At 36.9% G+C, this 23206-nt stretch overlaps 1 protein-coding gene across 1 annotated transcript; it reads left to right on the forward strand.

The window, feature by feature from the left end:
• Window positions 1-990: 990 nt before the first annotated feature.
• On the forward strand, window positions 991-1452 carry LOC145784743 (protein CFDP2-like). Its single transcript, XM_082596595.1, has one exon. It carries the CDS (start codon window positions 991-993, stop codon window positions 1450-1452), a length of 462 nt encoding a protein of 153 aa, XP_082452721.1.
• The last annotated feature ends 21754 nt before the right edge of the window (window positions 1453-23206 follow it).

Consider the following 23206-nt stretch of genomic DNA (forward strand, 5'->3'; position numbering starts at 1 on the left):
CTTCGATTACAGCGGGCCATAACTCTGGTACAATAATTTCCAAGCTCTTCACAGAATTTTCATTGTTGGTGTCCACCATCCTGCTTCCAATGTTGTCAACTGAAGCTTGAAGAAACCGATTACAACCAAAAGAAGGATAGGCTCTAGGTCGAGCTTTGAACTGGTCCAACGTTATGCCTTTAAAGGAGTAGTTTTTGTACTTCCAGGACTCAAGTTAACAACTTCATCAAACGAATACTTTTCTTCTTTAACAGCTTTTTTTTAATTTGAAATAAAGAATTAACAGTCCATTTGACGTGACGATTAGCTACTAGGCCTACGAAGTTGATTTTCTCAGTCTGGAGAGTTTCTGACAAAAGCGATAATTGTCGAAGACAATCTTTTAAAAGCCCCAGATCTTCTACGAATTCCTTGGTGGTTGTTTTGATGCAGAGACCTTTGAACATGGCCCGATCTGTTGCTCTAATATTCTTCCTTTCTGCGGGGGCTGTGAAGTGTTGATACGATGCTGGGAAACTATTCCACAGAGCATTGATGCCACGATATGTGAGGACACAACACAACGCACAATGAAAATTTTACCCACTTTCCTAAATTTTAAGGCACATGAGTGGGAAAGTCAAGATGCAAGAGGTCACATCACACGCAGACATCTAGAATGTAAAAAGAGCCACAAAATTTGTTACGTCATTCTTTATTGCCCTATTTGCAAAAAGCTTGATTTACTATAGATCTAGATTGCATGATAGAATTAAGCTAACTATACGGGACGTATAATCACAGAAAACAACGATTGCTATCAACTTGTATTCGTGTATTTTTGCAGTTCTGTTGTGAGAAAGCTGTTAAAGTATTACTTGTTGAGTCGATAAGTCGTTGTTCAGCCAGAAGAGTTGAAAAGTGGAAGCTTGAACGAGCACCCCGGAGCCCCCCCCTACATCAAGCTTTTTCATATTTCGGGGGTCTGAGTTACCCCGAGCCCCCCCAGGAATGCAACCCTGTCAAAGAGGTGTTGCTGTGATTATTGACAAACAACTTTCTAAATCAATATTGGGTAGTTGGCCTAAATCTGATCTTTTGCTTCTCGTAAAACTGAAAGCTAAACCTTTCAATGTCAATCTGATTGTTGCTTTTGCACCAACAACTGATGCAGATGACTCGAAAATTGGTGATTTCTACGACTCATTGGATGAATTGTACAAAGAATATAAATCACAGGAAGTGAATATTGTGATGGGTGATTTTAATGCTAAAGTTAGCTGCAACAAACATGGGAAAACTGTTGGACCTCACGGCCTTGGATCACAAAACTATCGCGGTGAGATGCTCATTGACTGGTGTAAGGGAAAAAAGCTTGCTATTATGAACACATGGTTTGCGCACACCATCGGCGTCGATATACTTGGACAAGTCCTGGTAACCGATCAAGAAATCAAATTGATTACATTATGATAAATGAAAGATAGCCTATAAGTCTTCCCTTTCTAATTCAAGAGCCTATCCAAGTGCTGATGCAAACAGTGATCATAACTCTGCATTTGCAACAATTAAAATTCGTTTAAACACTCTAAAACAACCGAAATGCAAACAATTGACATATTTGTTAACTGCTCTGAAAGACCCTGTAATAAGAACAGATTTTTGTCATGCTGTCCTGGATAATCTTCCAGCTAACCAAAAGAAATAAGCAGTAGATGATCAGTGGGACAATCTCAAAACAAGTATTCTAACAGCAGCAGATAAAGTTATACCAATAGAAACCAGACGAACTAAAAAGCCTCACTGGATGACAGAAGAAATAAAAAATCTTAAGTCAGAAAGAAGACAGTTAAAAACAAACCGAGAAAAATATAACAAAATTCATCAATTTATTCAAGAAAAGTGCAAATCTGCAAAAGAACAATGGTTAAAAGAAGAGTGTGAAAAAATTTAAAAGGCTCAAAGACATCAGCCCCTAGGAACCGTTCAAGGAAATACGCTTAATATCCAAAACCGGTCCTGTATTAACCTCAAAGTGCATTCGATCTTCTGATGGCAAAATTCTCTATGAACCTAAAGATGTGAAGAAATTTTGGGAAGAGTACATTACTACCCTTTTTTCAAGATGACAGAGAAGATATTGATAATAATATGATTAATTGTGAAACTGGACCACCAATATTAAAGGAAGAAGTACAGTGGGCTTTAGATACTTCGAAAACCGGCAAGGCAGCAGGCCCAGATGAAATTGTGGTAGAAATGTTGATTGCCTTAAAAGAAAATGAAATAAACTTGTTGTGGAATCTCATTAATACCATTTGTGAAAGTGGTGAATTACCTAAGGATATGCTGAAATCTCTTTTTATTGCCCTTCCGAAAAAAAACACTTGAGTGTGGAAATCACAGAACGATAAGTCTAATGTCACATACATTAAAACTGCTCTTGAAAATTGTCCTCCAAAGAATACGAAGAAAAATTTTACCGGAAATATCTGCTTGCCAATACGGATTCATGCCTGACAGAGGAACCAGAAATGCAATTTTTGTAGTTCGCATGCTGTGTGAACGTTCAATTCAACACCAACAAGATGTATTTCTGTGTTTCATAGATTATCAGAAAGCTTTTGATAAAGTACGCCATTTCCAGCTTCTTTCATCACTAAAACGAATTGGGATTGATGATAAAAATTTTCGTATGATACACTATCTATACTACAAGCAGCAATAAGCTGCTTTCCGATGGAATCACTGAATGGATGGAAATATCAAGAGGTGTTCGACATGGCTGTGTCATGAGCCCAGATCTCTTCAATTTGTACAGTGAACTCATCCTTAGAGAACTAGAAGAAATTGATGAAGGAATTAATATAAACGGAAAATTATAAATAACATTCGATATGCAGATGACACAGTCTTGCTTTCAACGTCACAATGTGGTTTGCAAATTTTACTAGATGCAGTTCAAACATCTAGTGAAAAATATGGACTAAAAATAAACATTAACAAAACCAAAACTCTGGTAGTCTCGAAACGTCTTCCTGAGCCAACAATTTGCGTGTACTGCAATGATAACAAAATTGAACAGGTTCAAAAACTCAATTATTTGGCCTCAATATTGAGTCCAAGCACCCGATGTGAAAAGGAAATTAGACGACGCATTGCATTATCAAAGTCAAGTTTCAACACCATGACAAAAATCTTCAAAGATTGAAAGCTCTCAAAACCTTAAGAATTCGTTTGTTAAAGTGCTTTGTTTGGTCAAGTTTGATGTACGGATGTGAAACCTGGATGCTAACGGCAAAAACCCGAAAAAAGCTTGAACCTGCAGAAATGTGGTTTTACCGAAGAATTCTTAAAATTTCATGGACAGCTTTTCGAACCAACAGAGCAGTTCTCCAACAGATGGGCCAGGAGCAGCAGATAATGAGATCTTTAGAAATGCGGCAGCCGAAGTTCTTGGGTCACATCATAAGGAAAGGCGAGCTTGAAGATTTATCTTTAAGTGGAAAAATACTAGGAAAACGGTCAAGAGGAGCTCAAAAATTCACATTTTTGCACAATTTTCAACCACATATCAATAACCCTACTAAAATTTGGCAAGACGCACGAGATCGATCAAACTGGAACATCACTGTACGTCGAGGGCTGTATCAGCTATGATACTTACGAGAGAGAGAGCACTGTTGTACCAGTGAGAACAAACATAGAATATTTGATTCTTTCATTGTCTTTTAGATTGATAGAATATGACGTTAGACTGCTTTATGCAGTCGCCTAGGCTGATACTATAGGCTTGCATCACTTCTGCGTTGATTTATATCTAGATATCGTAAAAATGGCATAGAGTTTTGTTACTTTTAGCAGATGGAGGATAGGTCTACCCGGGAGAACGATTTAGCAAAATAAAAATCGGAACTCTTTACAAAGATGTAAAATTACTTTAAGAATCCATTTACCATGTAAACTTAGCTAGGACGCTGACACCATGAATAATATCTGTAGCCTGATCAATTATTATTCTGTGATGTGTTTGGCGTTTTTTTGGGTTTAGGGCGTAATTAGTTAATGTTCTCGTGGTCATGCGCCATATAGGCTTATTCATTTCTATATTCTACACTACGGTACAGTCGGTAACGGTAGTGCACTGATGTGAGAGCTTAATAACCTGTATGAAACTTTGAATATATTAAGTTACAGTACCATGAAAAAATATGTGCAAACTCGATATTATCAAAGTTATGCAACAAATCTTTTCAATAACAATTTAGGCCTTCCTTTCGTAGACTATCTCTGAATTGTTTCTTTAATCTCGAGAATATTCATTCACACAACACTCAGCAATTAGGAACAAAATTGTACGTAATATTTTACAAGCTGTGAACAGCTTAGCTTGATTAAGCGTTCTCCTTTTTATAGTCAGGATAAACCTAGCTGCGTCCAACAATATCTGCAACCTCCACTTTGTGTTAACGCGCGCCTTTCTCCTCACTGTAGGCTACAACACTAGCAGCAGACCAATTGCTCGGAGAACCAACGGTTTTCTATTGAAGAACGAAATAGATATAAATAGACTAGGCAAAGGCTCAGAATATTGAATTGCCCAACGCCTGGGGCAAAACGAACAACCAGAATAAAATCACTTTTTGTAAATAAACAAAAACATAAAAACACATTAAGTTTCATGCGCTGGGCAGTTGTTGTTAAGTGAAATGTTAATTAAAAGACGCAATAGCTTCAGAATATCTGATCTGTTTGCTCCAATAGAACACTTTGAAGTTAGCATGTTCGTTTTGCTCGGCCTTCCCCTACTCGAACAAGTGCACAATCTTTCTGGAAGTCTTTTCAACCTTCAACTTTCAACTACTTTTCAACCTTCTAATTACCAAAATCGTGTTAAATAATGGTTAATGCATGTTCATGCGTAAAATTTCATTTACAAAACAACTTAATTTCGTCATAACACACGCTAATGTTTGCATAAAAATGAAAGACTTGAGTGAAAAAGCTATCGCAGTCCACTAAGCTATTCACATGATTTGTTGTTTTGTCCAATCACACTGCAGGTCAAAACAACTAATACACTGCTACAAGATTCGCTGTTTGGAAGGCTTGTATTCCGTCGAGTTGATTATTCCTTAAGGGATTTTGATTGTGTAAGCTTCAGTTTACTTTATTTTACGTTATTCTCAATGAAGTAAGCTGCTTGTTGGCCGCAGGCGTAATTATTGTAATTAGCGCTTCTGCGCAATATACCCACATACGACTTTGTAGTTCTGTTCAGTCTGAAGATGTAACCTATTATGCTCAGTTACTATACGTATTACCACTTAGATTAGGGGTCGGAAACCCATGGCTCGCGAGCCACATATGGCTCTTCTTGACTGCATCTGGCTCACAGTAAGTCTTATCTTAACTTTTCATTACAATTTAAAGCAGAAAATACGATCAGAATGCACCAAATTAAATGCGTTTCTTCACAACTTTCTGGGAGAGGTCTCCCAGCTGTTTTTTTATCTTCAGTAAACACATGGCCCCACTATTGCAACTCATCACCTGTCACTACATGTTTGTTGTGTGAAGTGTTAAATCATTATGGTTCTTACGGAAATACATTTCCAAAAATGTACTTTTCATGGCTCTCTTACCTAAAGAGGTTCCCGACCCCTGACGTAGAGGTACTGTGCAAGTCTTGGAGGTAAAGAGGCTCTGCGCTGGCAGAAGAGGTTTTTGCAAACAGGCTTTTCACTCTTTCACTAATTAGCTTTCCAGTTGCAGAGAAAGTTTGCTTTAGTAGATCTGCTCCTGCACTAGAAGCATCTCAGACAGCCATTTTATATGGTCCAGATCTTTCCCGGATGTGGTACTGATCTGACCAGATCTGGACCAGATAAAATAGCTGTCTGGGATTGTACCACCGTGTGCTAAACTACTGTAATATGGACTAGCAGATAAACTGGTAATCGGTGCAGATTTCGTACTAATTCAAGAAGAAGAAGAGAAGAAGTTCTTTTATTTTGCATCATCAGCACATGCGAAAAAACAAAACAATACAAGATTACAATGTGAGCTAGGTTGTTTGCAGATGATGATGGGAGTGACAGAAGGACCAAACTGGTCATCGAGTCTGCCACACCAATTCACTTCTTAATCATTTAAAATGCGAAAAGAAGGATAGGCCTATTTGAGCATTTTTGAACATTTTGGGAGAACAAATTAGCTTTCTTTAAAACAAGATGTCTTTCAAAACGAGGAGGTATAGCCTCATCTCAATGACAAACACCAAATTTGGCAAACAACAAAACGACGAGGTCAAGTAACAATGATGCAACAACATGCGCGCATGAGAAACAAACGTTTATGGCAGATCTCCATCCAACGCCACTTAGTGGATCAAATAATAGAAGCGACAATACTTTAACATACAGGAAAAATTCAAACCACCTCAGTAATCGAGTCTGTGTCAGTAGTTCAAAGATTCTGTTAAAATCTAAAAATGCCACGATTAAGCTTTAAAGAGAGCTTCAAAATTTGACGGTAAAGATTTTTTAAATTAAACAAAGAATTAATAAGTTTTCCTTTTAAACGTTTCTTAGATTTGTTTTATAATACTTCGAGACTGTGACGTGAGCAGAAGCATTTCGTACCTGTACATTTTTTCCACACAAAATTTTCGTAAATGCATCTCTGGAGTTTTGTTTGCGTCAAAAACATTTTCTTTATGATGATTTCCATATCGTAAAAATGACAACACGGATACAAAGATCCATGGTAGCTTTTCGTAATCAACAATGATCATTGTCGTGAACGCAACCGCACAATTGTTTTTAACTGTAGGCAAGACAGTGGTGTCCAGCGGGCGCCTCACTTGTCGCTTTAATTAATCCAGCGTCCTCGAGGCAGATCTGAATTCCAGACTCAGATCATAGAAGCCCTAAGAATCAAGCGTAGTAATCCGTCTCGCAACATGCAATTGTTTACTTGTGGCTCGTCTTTTCTTGTGTGTGTTCTAATTGTTTGTTACCTGCTTGTACTTTACATTTCATGTAATCTGTTTCCCGCCGTGTTATTTATTCGTAATCATTCTTGTATCACTTGTGGAGTTTGTGCTTTTCAGCCCAGAGTGTCGTTACAGTTGTAGTGCATACTTGCATACAGATTTAGTTTATAATTCCCATTTTATGTATATTGCAGATTTAAAGTAATACCTGATTAGGACACAAGTACGTGTCAAAAACGTACGTGTTTATTTTTAATCATGTTATATTTCTTATCTTATAGTTTCTTCATAGAGTTTAGCGTAGAGTACATCACATAAGTTAACACATAAAATGAACAACTTTTTTTGCACTGTAAAAAGGAAACTAAGACTATGCCCAGGTAGGCCACAAAACGAAATGCAGGTCTTGGCACTTTCATCTTTATTTTATTTGTCGGTTGCAACATGGTAATGTCCATCGGTCGTATGCAAAACGCGCATTTCATTAAACACACAATTTTAAAACACTTTGAATGCACAAAACCACGTTAAAGTTTCAAAAGCAGATAATAAAAATGAACTTAGTTGATTGCGATACAAATAACATTTCGCGGATAAGTTTTTTTTTACCATACAACGAGATAATGATTTATTCCTAGAATTTCTTTATTTTAGCCAACCTGAGAATTGACTTTTCACTTGAACAAGATTTCGATACAAATTAAGTGTAAAAAACTATAAACGAAAGCAAAGTGTGCTAACTGATCACAATTTTCACATAAAACAACTGAAAAGGTGAGGGTCCAGTTTTTTATTTGGTTTGCTTGTTGGCTCAGTCACGACACCACAAATGGCAGGCAATGTTTTGTTTATAGCGTACTTTACATTTAAACGAAAATTTCTAGAGATGAATAACTGACATATTTGTTATTCAAAGACCCATAAATATAATAATTTTAATCTTGTGCTTGCACGTAAACAGTGGGATAGCCTTTAGCAATAACGACACATTAAAAGGTGGCACAAACTCATGCTGCACCTCATAGCTAGGCTTACCATACGTCCCGTTTTAGGCGGGACAGTCCCGCTTTTTAACGTCTTGTCCGGCGTCCCGACCGGTCAGCCAAATGTCCCGCTTGGGCGTTCAGCCAGCCAGCATAATACACGAACATTACCAATTAGCATGTTCTCGTTACTGTTGTTGCTGTGTAGCGTACCGGTAGCCTACTTGTTGAAGGTGAATGCGTGATTTTGTTTGTTTCGTTGTGCCGACAACTGCAACACTAATTTTGGAGGTGTGAAAAGAAGAGGGCAAAGTAATGTTTTCTTCAAAGTGAAAGAAAAGATTGAAAGAGATCTGACGGGGATCGGATGTGCAGCTCATATTGTTCACAACTGCCTTCAACATGCTGTGGATACTCTCCCTGTATGTGTCGAAAGTCTTGTTGTGAAAATCTATAAATTTTTTCACATTTACACCGTTCGAGTTACTGAGCTGAAAATCTTTGCGACTTTCTAGATATTGAATATCAGCGTATCTTGCAACATGGCAATAGGCTACAAGATTTCTCTCCTTGCTACCAGCTTTGCAAAGAATACTTGAAATGTTTGAGGGATTGAAAAGTTACTTGAACTCCCAAGAAGGTTGTCCTACTCTCATCAAAAAATGCTTCGAAGAACTAACAGAAGAGCTCTATTTGAAATTTGTTCATGGGCAGTTGAAATACTTTAACGAGACTATTCTAAAGTTAGAAAAGGAAAACGCTAGTGCGTAGATGTGGCACATGTTCTGTCAGAGCTAAAGCTAAACTTACTTGAAAAGAAAGAAAACAACTTCATCCCATCTGCAGCATTGACTCTCTTAGGCAAGCTAGAAGAAGCAGGCGAAGTAAACGAAAACTTGTTTCACACAGAAGCAAGAGGTTTTTACGATAAATGCTTATCGTATCTGGATCTTTATGATGGTTCTTATAAAGATGTGCTTCCTCATCTTTGGATCGACCTAAACAAAGAAATATCCTGGGTGCGAGTGTGTGAGTCTGCGGAAAAGATCAACATGATATTTGGGAAGCAGGTGATCAACAGCGACTCTCTTTTCGACGAACAAGTAGGCCTACTAGTGAAACGGCACATGTCTGAACGTTGTAAGGAAGAGAGCTGGCAAAATGCGTCTTTGGAACAAAAGTGGGTCGAGATGTTCAAAGAATTTGAAAAAAATGCATACGCGTTTCAAACTTTCTAAAGCTGGTAGAGTTCATATTTTGTTTACCCGGAACATCCGCACCCGTTGAAAGATTTTTTTCCATCATGAAGAGTATGTGGTCTGAGAGAAGAAGCAAGATGCTAGAGCAGAACGTGAAAGCCGTTATCACATGTAAAATCAATACTGATTGGTCCTGCTCTGACTTTTACGAGAATGTAAAATTGAACAATGTCTTTTTGAAGAAGGTGATATATCTACAGAAAAGTATGATTGGGCAAATAAGTAAATTCGCAAATGCTTGTACGCAGTGTTGAGTAAATACAGTGCAATTGGGAGTTACTTAACGACTTGAAAACCGCAGGTTATTTTATTATTCTTTCTTCCTTTTGCTTTAAAGAAAAAATCTAAATTCGAAATATTTTGTATCGTTAACGTCAATTCCTTTCTATTTTTCGAACTGAAACGGATGTTTAGACAGAGAATATGCGCATGAACTCTCAATGACAACACGGTCAATGCAGACAGCCGGGATGGCTTTAAAAGTAGGCGTAATAATATCGGGAAATATGAAGTTAAAAAATCACAGCTAAGTGGTCTTGGTCTTTGGAGGCGTCCCGTTTTGAAGTCACAAAAATATGGTAAGCCTACTCATAGCAACACAATGAAAGTTATAGTACAAAGTAACAGCAGATATAAGCCTAAGGCAGGTTTCATAACGAAATTGACAAGAAACTTACATCAGTACACGGTTGGTTACTTGGGTCATGTTCAAGTCAAAGCTTAATTTATACTTATAAATAATGTGAACGTTTTCAATCAAGATTGATAAAGTAGGTTGCAGTAACATGATAACAGTTACTGCAATGTGAAATTGCGGCAATTGATTTAAGCAAGAAAGCAATAAAAATCTTCACAGTATGAAGCGTTTGCTTAAATTTACTCAATTCAAATAACACATTGCAATCTTAAAACTGCTACAATGAATGTAAAATTGGTGACGTAAACCATTGTGTAAATATCCAGTTGTTTCAAAAGCGTTTTATAAGCTTAAATCAAACAAAGCCAAGGCGTCTTTGGTGAAAGTGTAACCTAAATTTGCAATCTTGATTTAAATATACCAGAGAAGCTTGCTCAAAATATCAAAGGTCAACCTCAATTTGACACTTTTCACTTTGTCAAGCACCGCTCCAATCATAAACTGGAAATAAGTAAGAAATAATTCTTGAGCAAACATGAAACATGAAACTGTGACACTGCAAACCTGCGTAGAACTGCGCAATGACAATTATACATTGAGGCAGAATAATTCCAACTATGGACAATCCAATATGGAGTTTATGAGATCCTTGCACTTGTTTATATCTTCATCATTGTCTTGTTGGTCACTTGGAACATGTTCAAGCCTCAGTTTAAGTTCCTTTTGTAGATAATGCAAAGCTTTGTTGGTGTCATTCATATCGGAATAAAATTCTGCTGCTGTATGATACCAAACACACAAATGAAATAATGCACATTGTGAAGTTTGAATGGTATCAACAGCAATATTTTCATAATTGTTTGCTTGGTCATATTTTCCCAAATGCATATAGCACATTGCTATGGAAAAATATATTTTAAATTTGAGAAGTGATTGCAACAAAGAACTATTATTAGATTGTTCATGTAAATGTAACAAACTTTTCTTGTACAAAATAATTGCTTTTTTGTGCAACTTCAACTTAAACTTGCAATCTCCTTTCGTCTTGGTTAAATTTGCTAATGCAAAAAGTTTCAACTGAACATCGAATTTATATTTGTTTAGTTTTGCAATGCATTGTTCCGCGTATAAACTGGCTTGTTTAAAACGGCACATGGAATACAACCCTATTGCGTTTAACACGTAAACAAATATCATCTTTGCGCTTGTCTGTTCAGTATTTAATAGTCTTACCTCATCTACATCATCCAATGCTTTGTTCAAAATTTCTAAAACTTCAAGTGATTTGTCATACTGTCGTTTCATGCTGTAAGTATCAGCCACTGAAACGTATATTGTCAACAAGTCGTCCTTTTGTAGTTCATGTTGTTTCAATTGGGAATATCTTTTCCATTCCTCCAAAAGTAAATCATGCCGCTTCAGCAAATTAAGCACCAAAAATCTCGTGGAAAGTTTACAATTAAGATCTTTTAGTTCATAAAGTTGACGTGATCGTAAAATTGCTTGCAAAGAATAAACAATGATAAAATAATCAATCAAAGGTTGTTCACCAGTGATACTAATAAGTTCGTTCAATGTTTTGTTGTCACCGTACTTAAAATCATTTTCTCCAATGACGTCATCTTGTCTTTTTTTTGCCATGTAAACTTTCAATCGAGTCAGACAAGCCACAGACACTGCATAGTGCAATCGCTTCTTTGTTTTGATATTAATTATCTTCTTTTTGAGGAGCCCATTTATGATTTCAAAACAAGAACGTTTATTAATCGAATAAATTCGCCCAAGAGCTACTATGAATATTGAAATGCTTCGATACATCACTCGCTTTATGTTGCAATGAAGTTTCTCGGTGACATTTGCAAAGTTGACTTCGGCATCGTATTGCAGTAAATCATCTCCGAGTGCACTTATTACTTGTTGACCGGCCAACTGTTGACTTTTGCATAAGTTTTGTGAAACTCTTTCTTGAAATCGATTGTACACATCTATGTGTCCAGATACAAAGCATGTTTTTGTTAAAATATCAGCAAGATGGTAGCCATTCTTCATGTCTTCATCAGTCTCAAGATACTTCACCATTTCACTGATCGGTTTAATTAACTCTGTGGTCCAAGGCCTTTTTTCAGTTCCTTGTGTTCTGCCAAGTGGAAACTTGCAAGCTTGTGGCATCATTCCGTCAAACGAAATGCCACGTATTGTATGAGCATCAAAGAACCAGTCTCCACTTGTAATACTGAAGTCATTCAGCCAAGGAATGGCAACGCTTGGAAGAATCGTTTCTTTTAAGTTGATGATAATAATTTGGAAAATAACACTGAACCATCGAAAGAACTCTAACATTGCGTCATAATTGTCTTTGTGTTGCACTCTTTCCTCTAAGACAATCACATGCTCGAAGTCAGAGTAAGGAGTGATTTCTTTTCGAGCAAGTGATCCCATTCCAACAACAGAGTATCGACATGGGGGCTTTCCCATTATTTCGATAGATTGTTTAGAAACTTGGTCCATCAATTTTGTGTAATCTTCGGTTATTCTGCTTTGAATATTTCGAACGAATTTGATTTGTTGTTCTTTGATGTCAATCACTGGTTTTCTTGAAGTTTTGGAAGAATTAGCATCAAATTGTTTCAAACTTTTGTTGGTGCTTTCTCTCATTTCTGTCACTTTCAAACCAACATCTCGTGATATTTTGATTAAATCGGTTTTTGTATTTTCAGCTCCTGCTACTTCAAGCACATGAGAGCAAAGTTGTTTAAGATGGTTCTTAAATTCATCATTCGATGGTTGTCTTGTTATGGCAGCGTTGAAGAGAGCTGCACTTTGAATCAAACTGATTTTATCTGAACTTTTATCTTTGTAAATTATTGCAAGCTGATGAAATATATCAGCAGATTTATTTGTGTCGGTTTCTTTTCCTGTTTTGTCACAAGTAGATTTGAGTTGTGTCACAAGTTTTATTTCTTTACTGTCCTTTCCTTCCATGATCGTTCTTGTTGATAATCTCACTTTGCTACATTGAAGCGATCAATGTTCGTCCAGTTAAGTGGTACGAGTCTCATTAATGATTAACTTCTATTGACAATGTTAAAACCAAATCACGTGCCATGAAGCATTGTTTGTCATTTACCATAAATATAACTATAAATATAATTGGCGCAACAAAACAAATTCAAGGTTTGAACAAAAAGATAAATTGATCATGTCTTCGTGTAACAAACAAAATCTAATCATGTCCAGACAAACATGCGTTTTATAGCTATCTTCTATTCCTTGGTTACAAGTCAATTATTGTAACCTGTTGCATTTCTATTTGTTGCGACGCTGAAAAAAAAAAACAGTTTACAAAGTTGCAGCAAATGTAGTGGCGTAGCCAGAAAAAAAGTTAGGAGGTGTGGGGCAAATGTTTGATGAGTTCAAGGGAACTATCACAGCTAGAGATGTAAATGCAAAAAAAACGAACCGTTTTTTTTTTTTTTTAAAAATATGTTTTTTTTCAAAAAAAACTTGGGCCAAAAAAACACGCTTTTTTTGTTTTTTTTGTTTTTTTTCATATTTTTCTGGAAAAGTTGCAAATTTTTTACAATTTGCAGCTTAGTTTCGTTATAGTGCTCTTGAAAAACATTAACCTAGTAAAATTGGTTTTATTGGTGTGCTGAAATTCCTAAGTGTGTGTGCTTGGCAGCAGCATATGTTTTTTGCATAGCCCTATAGCCTACGTTGTTTCACTTTCTTCTTCATTCTCAGGCATGTCTGTGGCAGTAGACCTGACAAACATTGAATTAATGCAATTTGATACATGACATAATGTAGATGAGTTAATTTCTTTTTCCTTTTATGGAAGTGCCCTTTATGGAAGGTAGCCTACGATGTTAGTATACCGGTAGGCCTATTGGTTATTCTTGTACACACTCAATGGGTTGACGAAATTTTGGCAAAAACAAGATGGCAGTATTCAGAACACTCATTACCTTGTTTGTGTTAATTTACTAATGCAAGCTATTGCCAATAGCTTGTTTAAACATGTTTTTTAACTGATAGCTTAACAACGATGAATATGCTTTATAAATGTTGAAACAGAAGTATTCTTTTTGTGTGTTGTAAGGTCTTAGACACTTTGTCATTGATGCTTCCTGCAGATCATTTGTGACATAATGCAAGAGATCTTATCACTGATATTTTTAGCTGTTAAAAGTAAGTGCATTTGTCAGAAAAGGTTTAGGTTAATGTTCCTTTCAAATGCCCACCACCCATGTTAACTATTGCTAGTAACTGCCAACCATGAATGAAGAAAGTTTCCCTTTAAAGTGAAGTTTTTCAGCACTGCTCGCAGTGTTCACATATTGAATAAATGCTTCATAATACTTTTCCTGACAAGAATAAAGTTTTACCCATATTAGGCTACCGCAATGCAGGATAAAGATACAAAACAAACATCAAAGATGAAAACTTATTTTATTTGGGAACTACGCTGGAGTAAAAAGGAGTGAGAATTGACCTCTTGTCGTTACGCACCAATAAAACCATGATGCGTAACTTTAATATTTTTTTTTTATTGGGTAGAGGAAAGATTGATGAAAAGTTTGGCAAAAACAGAAAAGTGCTAAAGTCTCAAAGTCCTGAAAACTACAGTAGTTCAATTTGGATAGATAAGTGCGACCATACTTCTTTTAAAAATGTCTATGACAGCACAATGGTGTGATTAAGGGAAAACAAACATGACTATGACATCACAATGGAGTATTGAACCTCTTCAGGGAAAATAAAAAACAACAAAATTTTTCCATCTTTCACTACATTTAAATGTGATTTGGGCTAAAAGTTGGGGCTTTAGCACTACACTGCTTTTGCCAAACTTTTCATCAATTTTTCCTCTACCCGATTAAAAAAAAATTTTTTTTTTAAAGTTACGCATCATGGTTTTATTGGTGCGTAACGACAAGAGGTTAATTTCTTTTTATCTGAAAAAATAGTTGCCAAAACTTGTTTTAATGTTCATAAACAAATAGCCCACCCCAGAAAACATGGGGTAGAGCTAAAAATTATCCAAATATGTTGAGCGGTTCTTGAGATATTGCCATTTCTCTATTGCTCCTTATCTATGAAGCCACCTAGTGGCCAAGGTTACTTCACTTATAACTCGAGAACCGTTTGTGTGATTTTCATCAAGTTTGCACCAAATGCACATCAACTGGAACAACCTCTTGACGTTGTACTGGAAAAGGTGTGGAGTGCTGGTCAAAAGTGCCTTTGTTAAGTAGAAAAACAGGACACTGACCACCTGGTCCTAACATGCCCATTAACCAAATTACAGACAATACTTGAGATGTGCCAACCATAGGACACTGTTACTGCTATTTGAGACGGTAAGAAATCTTTATGGCTCGTGTGTCGAGACTTGGGATCTACAAAATTGCAATGAAAAAATAGGCCTATACCAGACATATAGTCTGATTTAAAATAAGTTATACGAGTTATGAGACTGTTTCTTTGTTGAAAGAGACGCTATTGCAATGAATTTACCCTAATTGCTGCATATTGTGACATTTAATGTCAAAATAGGTAAAAAAAAAAACGAATAAAAAAACAAAAAAAAAAACGATAAAAAACAAAAAAACGAGCTTGTTTTTTTTAAAAACAAAAAAAAACGTTTTTTTACATCTCTAGTTGTGACCTTTCAAGCACTCAGCTAGAGAGTTAAACAATATCCTAAGTACTATTAATGTGTGTTTGGTTCTTTGTTTTGTTTCCAGTAGGCTACGGCTAAACCTTTCCATAAATATTACTAATGTAGGCTATATTTCGCACTGTTTATTGTTTGTTTTATTATCTTTATCCTGCATTGCGGGAAAGCGGACTTGAGCGCTATGCATCGGTGTACGCCTTCAGACGTACACCTGACCCACGCTGCAGCCGACTGCAATGTCTGTTTCCGGTTGTCTACTCTACTTATGACTTAAATTTGGTACTACCCATTAGTCGAAATCGATCACTGGGTAGAGGCAATTATCGTAAAGTTTCTTGCCCAGAGAAACAACAGCAAGTGCGGGTGGCTGGAGTCGAACATGCAGGCTCTCGACTGCGAGCCCAACGCGCTAACCACTCGGAGACTGCTGTCAACCGTAAAGAGTCGCGGAAAATGTGGGGCCGACGGCCAAAAAAGGCGACGGTAGCGAAAGTTTAGCCGTTCGGAACGATGGTGACCTATATTATTTGTCTAGTTTCTTTGCGGCGTTACGGTTTATCATGAAGCTTAAGAGAAACCCCTCAGAAAAGAGACAAACGAAGACCTCCTAAGAACAATGCCCAAAAAGTGGTTGTCGTCAGTTATGAACACTCCCTAATGAACACTCCGATTTTACCAGTTCTTTCAGGCATCGCCCCTGCTGAGCTTCGCCGCAAAGCTGCCACACTCTCCCTGGCTCGCCGGTCACTGAAGCCACACCACGCGCTCCACAGCTAAATCACCAGATCGGTAATAAAAAAACGCCTCAAATCGAGAAGCCCCTTTGTCGCTCAAGCACAATCCTTGCTGGAGCACAACACCAGTGCCTCATCCTGGATCGCCAATACCTGGCAAGAGGAGTGGACAGACAACACCTCCAGACTCTACACTTTTGTTCCCGACGCTGGACCCGTGCCACCAGGAAAAGAGCTCAGACGACCTGCCTGGGTACGGTTGAATCGCCTCCGCAAGGGTTTTGGTCGCTTCGCTTCCTTGATGCACAAATGGGGCCTATCAACATATGCAGCATGCAACTGTGGTGCAGAGAAACAGACAGCAGATCACATCCTCTACCACCGCCCGACGTTTACTCCTCCAAGAGCAGATGGCCTGTCAACGCTGGAGGACTCTACAATCAAGTGGCTGCTCGAAGAATGCCCGGACATTTGACCCCAATGAAATGTAGTCCAAAAAACCACCTCTCATACGAAAGAAGAATAAGAACACTCCCTAACAGTTATCAAAACTTGTCAGTTGCAATACCGATGCTGCATTCTGTTGAAACATTTTGCGGTATAAGCGACAGGTAGCAGAATCATCCGGCAATCACTGCGAAGTTCTGATTCCGTGTGACTTCAACTCTTAAAATGTAATGACTGTCAGTCACAATGTGTTCAGTAAACTACGGATGCGCCTACGCAGCATCTGGAGCATTCGGATTAAAAAATATCAGTTGAAGTTCAATGGCAGAGGACACAGCTTGTTGTACCAACCACACGCAAATCAGTAACTATTACTGCAGTAAATGATTTTGTTTTAAGTGTCCACGTTAAAATTATGACTTATGCCTCTTAAGAAGTCCCACATAGTCTGTGGTGGATCCTGTTCATTGCCAATAAATCGGCCAACGAGGCGCATAATGCGGTTATCGTCTTCTTTGTATTTTCTTCGTTTCGCTGGCGGTTCGATATCCAGTCATTTGTCCGCAACCGCATCACGTAACTTTCGGATTTTACGAAGATCGTCGATGAACTTCCACAGGGATGGATGATCCATCTCCAGTTCTGTCTGTAGTCTCCGATGAGCCGCTTCAGCATGGTTGTTTGTTCTGTCCTAATGCGATTAAAAGTGTTATTGGTACTTTCACATACAACATTGTAAACGTAAGTTAGTAGCAAAGTCTTTGTGAGACGGCGAAACTTTAACTACCGTCGCCCACTTCGACTGTAGCCCTCATGGTCCGTCGCCACTTGGGTCGTCGCCTACATGGTTTCGCCCAGATCTGCTCGCCCAGACGTCATGTACCGACAAAACCATGCACGTAAATAAATTTTTCTAATTAACAGCTATTTTTAAATGAAACATAAATAAAAACGACCAGCCGAATTTTTCTACTTAACTTGCTTGTTCGCTCACTCACTCACGTCATCGCCATCGCAAGCGATGTTTTGTTTGTAGCTTACTTCCGAGTTTAAACGAAAATTTCTACAGATGAACAACTGACATATTCATTGCAGTGGCGTAGCAGCCACTTGGCAGTTCTGGCTCTGCGCCAGGGGCGGCAGGCTGCAAGGGGGAGGCAAAATGAGGCTGCACAGTGCACACAGCACGAGAAATGAAGTAATGCAAAAATAAATAAAAAGTAAAACAAGAAATGATACAGCTTCAGTAGAGAGTCTGTCTTGTTGAACCATAAGCATACGAAGCCGAGCAACGTTATCATGTTTAACGTATTAAAGATTATTATATTTACAAAACTACGCAACAATTAAATATCGAACGTTTTCGACATCACACGATGTCCTCTTCAGGAATAACATATTTACAATTTTTACTACAGCTGAACAAAATACAATGGTTATTATAACTATAAACAGGAAAAAACAAAAACTGCACAGTACTTCTGACTAGCTCAAAGTTCAAACTCAACGATGTAGGTTCTGCGAGAATCAAAGGTAACTGCATCAAAAGGTGTTGAACATATCACATGATGTGGTAAAAAGGCAAGGTGCGAAAAAACTAATTTTAAAATATAGAGAGCAAGAAAGATGAGCCGCAAGCATACAATTGTCTGTTCAAAGGTGGATTGTTACGTTTTATGTACAGGGCTTCCAAGATTTTAGTTTGATACTCAGACCTGCCTCTGGACCTCTGTATATAGAATGTTCAAAGTAGGCAGATATTTCCAACTTAAGTCACTTACGCCCTTTGCTCTATGTTCTAATGTCGTTTATAAATTAAGTTGTTTGCGTGATGCAAGCCTGACATACATCGGTAAGTCAACAAGACATTTATCGACTAGAGCTGGGGAACACTTGAATTTGAATTCCATACAGAAAAGTGCCATTAAAGATCACATTTTCTTGTGTACAGTATGCAAAACCAACGTTTCTATAAAACAATTTGAGATTATGTCCAGAGGCAGGTCTGAGTATCAAAAATAAACTGGTAATAAACAAGTAAGAAACAATTTTTGAGCAAACATGAAACATGAAACTGTGACACTGCAAAACTGCGTAGAACAGCGCAATGAAAATTATATAGTGAGACAGAATAATTCCAACTATGGACAATCCAATATGGAGTTTATAAGATCCTTGCACTTGTTTATATCTTTATCGTTATCTTGTTGGTCACTTGGAACGTGTTCAAGTCTCAACTTAAGTTCCATTTGTAGATAATGCAAAGCTTTGTTGGTGTCATTGCTAATGGAGTACAATTCTGCTGCTAAATGATAGCACCCACACAAATGAAGTATTGGACATTCTGTATTTTGAATGGTATCAATAGCAATATTTACATTATGGTTTGCTTGGTCATATTTTCCCAAACTTGCATAACACTTTGCTATGAAAAAATAGGTGTGAGATTTGAGAAGTAGATGAGAGCATGAATCATCGTCAGGTATTTTATTATAATGTGCTAAACTTTGCTCGTATAAAATAATTGCTTTTTGGGGCAACTGGCTTCTTCGTAACGACATAAGTGATACAAAAAGTCTGCTTTTAAACAATAGAAGCTCATCATCATTGACTTTGTCGGTTCATGATTTAAGAATATTTCCTCGTCTACAACATCCAATGCAGTGGCGTAGCAACGCTATATGCCGCCCTTGGATTTTTGCACGAAACGCCGCCCTTTCCCTTGACACCGTCGTAAAAGCTCATTAAAATTCTACGCAACAGAAGAATTAAAGCAGTTTTGTTTAATTTTATTGAAAGTTCAAAATAAAACCACTTCTTACTCAGACAGCTGAAGGATTCTTTGTCGCCTTTAACTACTCTAATTGCCGGCTTGAATGGCCCTTTTTTATTCTGAAACCTTTCGGGCCCTAGTTCGATCATCTCAACTCTCATGTTATGAGTAGGCAAAATATTTCTGGCAAAGTAGCCACATCGTTATGAGAATAATAGATAGCATCTGTTTTATCTTTATCTGACAGTGTTTCATTCACAGGCTGACTTCTTTCAATGATCACCTTGTTATTGTTTTGCTCGAAGTAGCCTACACTTCTTCTTCCGTCTCAACTTGAGGTAGAGATTTACTGTGCTAATCTCTTCTGTTTTTTAGCAGAGGCAATTTTTACGAACTTCAAAATGACTCCTTCATTCTTTTTAGTTTTAATTTGCTGAGTTAAGCTATAAGTGATCTATTTCAGACCTGAAACTTTAAACCTTTCACAAACCTAACCCTAACCCATCTTCACACTTGAAGATGGAGGAATCCGTCTGTCTACCACAGACAGATGGTAAAGGTGGCAGTTGACTCGATGACCTCACAGTCCATTCCTGTCTCCTCCCGAAAGTGAAATAAACTTAACTAACTTAATCTGAACTTAACTATCAAAGCTAAATTGACTGAACAATGCTATAGCTTACAAGTTACAACCGACATTCTATCATTACTTCAACAGCATGAGTATCATTAAACCGTCACAAATACCACATGGTGAGGCACAATCTAAAAAAGTTGCAAATTAGTTTATAGGCATAACTTGTTTAATTTTTTGGCTTCACTTACATCAGTGTTAACTTGGGTCGTTTGAGTCTGAGTCTCTCAGAGAATAAATTACTGTTACTGTCTTTGTTCGTTTACTTTAAACTATAAAACGTTATCACATTTTGCCGCCCTCTAGCAACGCGCCGCCCCTGGATTTATCCACAAGATCCAATGGGTAGTTACGCCACTGATCCAATGATTTGGTAAACTTTTCTAAAACTGCAAGTAATTTGTGAAACTGTCGTTTCATCTTGTAGGAAAAAGCCACTGAAAAGTATATTGTAAACAAATCGTCTTTTTGTAGTTCATGTTGTTTCATTCTATTTGAATAAGTTTCAGGTAAATGAGTGCCTAGGACGTCTGTGTTAAAACTACCATTAAATCTTTATTTAACTAGTCTACTATTAATTACGGTACTGCAATGGGAGGTAAAGAAGACTTGAGAGTTATGATGACAGATGTGTTGAACAGCTTGGCTCAAATCAAGGAAGAACAAAAGGTTCTCAAAGGTCAGTGTGGTGACATAAATTCTGAATCTAAAACTGATACTAATCCTGTCCCTTTTGTTTCAGGTCCTAAAAAAAAAGAACGATTAGACAAACGAATAGATGACCTTGCCAAGAAGATTAGTGGCATATCTTCTGCTATACAAAACTTTGAAGAACAGCTGGACAAGCAGGAACAGTATTCTCGGCGTGACTGCTTGATCATTCATGGCTGCTCAGACATGCCTGATAGATCAAGCAGCCATGCCTCATTTGTTGATTATGTTTTAAATATATTTAATAGGAAAATGAGTACTGGTACTGAGGTAACTGCTTGGGACATCAGTATTTGCCATCCACTGTCCCAAAGGTCTAAAAAACAACCTATGATTGTAAAATTTACCAGGCGGTCTATTCGTGACATGATATTTAAGTCGAAAACAAAATTGAAAGGTACAGGAATGGCAATCACTGAATCTCTAACTAAAAAAAGGCTTTTATTACTTAATCAGGCAAAAGAGAAACTCGGAAAAAGTAATGTCTACACCTTCAATGGCAACATTTTCGCTTATGTCAAGGAAAAAAAGCACCAAGTTCACTCAACAAAGGACATTGAAGAGTTAAGTAAATAGATAAACTACTTGATTTTAGCTACATCCATATAATAACCTACTTTTTATCAGCTTAAATTGTAAATAGAAACTTGTTCTTTCTCAGATAATGACATATTAATAAATAAACTACTAAAATTAACTTTATATTGGGGTCCATATATGAATTTGCTACCATCGCTGCAATGGTGTCCACTTCAAAATTTGCAAAGATTTTGCAACTAAAAATAATTTGACAGAAAAAATTTGGAGCTGTTTAAGTTAACAAATAAAATGTCTAAAGGTCCCTGAAGATAAACGGTCGCAAATTAGTACATGGACTACAAGTCTGACAATTAGAAAAATATGTTTTCTTTCAACTGACATTAGTATATTTTATTATTGTCCTTTTGATCCATTTATTCCCAAAATAACAATAACACAATTATAGTGCTTTCAGCACTAAACCAGTAGGCTACATTTTCTGCATTTAGTTTGGTATGTTTTTTCACAGCTATACAGGTAAGTCCTTATTCCTTATTTGTTATGCTTAAACCTAAATGGAACATATGTAATAAGGTTGTTCGCAGCAACCAGAAATCCACATTTTGCAGCATGTGTGGCTTTTCTTATCACTTTAAATGCACTACCAGTAATATAAGAATACCCACTGGTACATGTAAAAAACTTGATCATTCTTACTTATGCAGAAATTGTCTGCAAAACTCTTTACCCTTTTTAAACTGTGATGATACTAATTTCTCAGAACTGTTCATATACACAGCCCCTCAACCCCTCAGCAATGAACCTTCAGTACTTAACAAGCTTTTTTCATCTAAAAATGCAAATGAAATTGCCAGTAATGATGAATCAGATCTATATTTTGAAGTCAATGATGTGTATATCAGTTCAACTGAAGCAAGCTCATTATTAGCAAATATGCAAATAAATGAATCCCTGATAACTATGCATCTAAACATTAGATCTCTATCCAACCCAAACAATTTCTCTAAACTTCAAGCACTTTTAACCTCCATGAAAATTAAACCACATATTATATCCATCAATGAAACATGGCTAAAAATAAATCAGATTGGTGAATTTACCTCCCTAGCAGGGTATGTTTTTCTTGCAAACAGCAGATGCAAACAGAAGGGCGGAGGAGTAGCACTGTACATTAAAGATAATCTTATGTTCTCTGTAAGAAATGACTTAACTATTATGAAAGAAAAAAAGTTTGAATCTCTTTTTGTTGATTTATTCGTGAACAAAAAAAAGTTAACTTGTGGTACTATTTATAGATCCCCTCAATCACTTTGTGCTGTAAACTCTGATTTTCTACAGACACTCCTTCTAACTATAAAAACAATATCAAAATCACATGCACAATGTTTTATTATAGGCGATTTTAATTACAATCTATTAGACCATAACAACTGTCACACTAGTAACTATGTTGATGCAATGTTTGAATACAGCTTCCATCCATTGATAACTAAACCAACTAGAATTACTTCATCCAGTTCCACAGCTATTGATCACATATGGACAAATGTCTATAATGCCAAAACAAATGCTGGTATAATAGTTGACTGCATTGCTGACCATCTGCCTGTAATACAATGCTCTCAATTAGGTTTAATTCAAGAATTTTCCCACCTCAAAGAGAAAAGGTGCTTTAGTAACACAAACATCTGTAATTTTGTTAAAAGACTATCAGAGTTTAACACTAAAAATATAATGGAAGAAACTAACACTGATGCAGCTTACAATAGGTTTTTTAACAATTACTCCGAATTATTTAAAAATAGTTTTCCTGTCAAATCAGTAAAACA

The sequence above is a fragment of the Aplidium turbinatum genome, chromosome 15, assembly GCF_918807975.1.
Source record: "Aplidium turbinatum chromosome 15, kaAplTurb1.1, whole genome shotgun sequence".
Taxonomy (NCBI): Eukaryota; Metazoa; Chordata; class Ascidiacea; order Aplousobranchia; family Polyclinidae; genus Aplidium; species Aplidium turbinatum.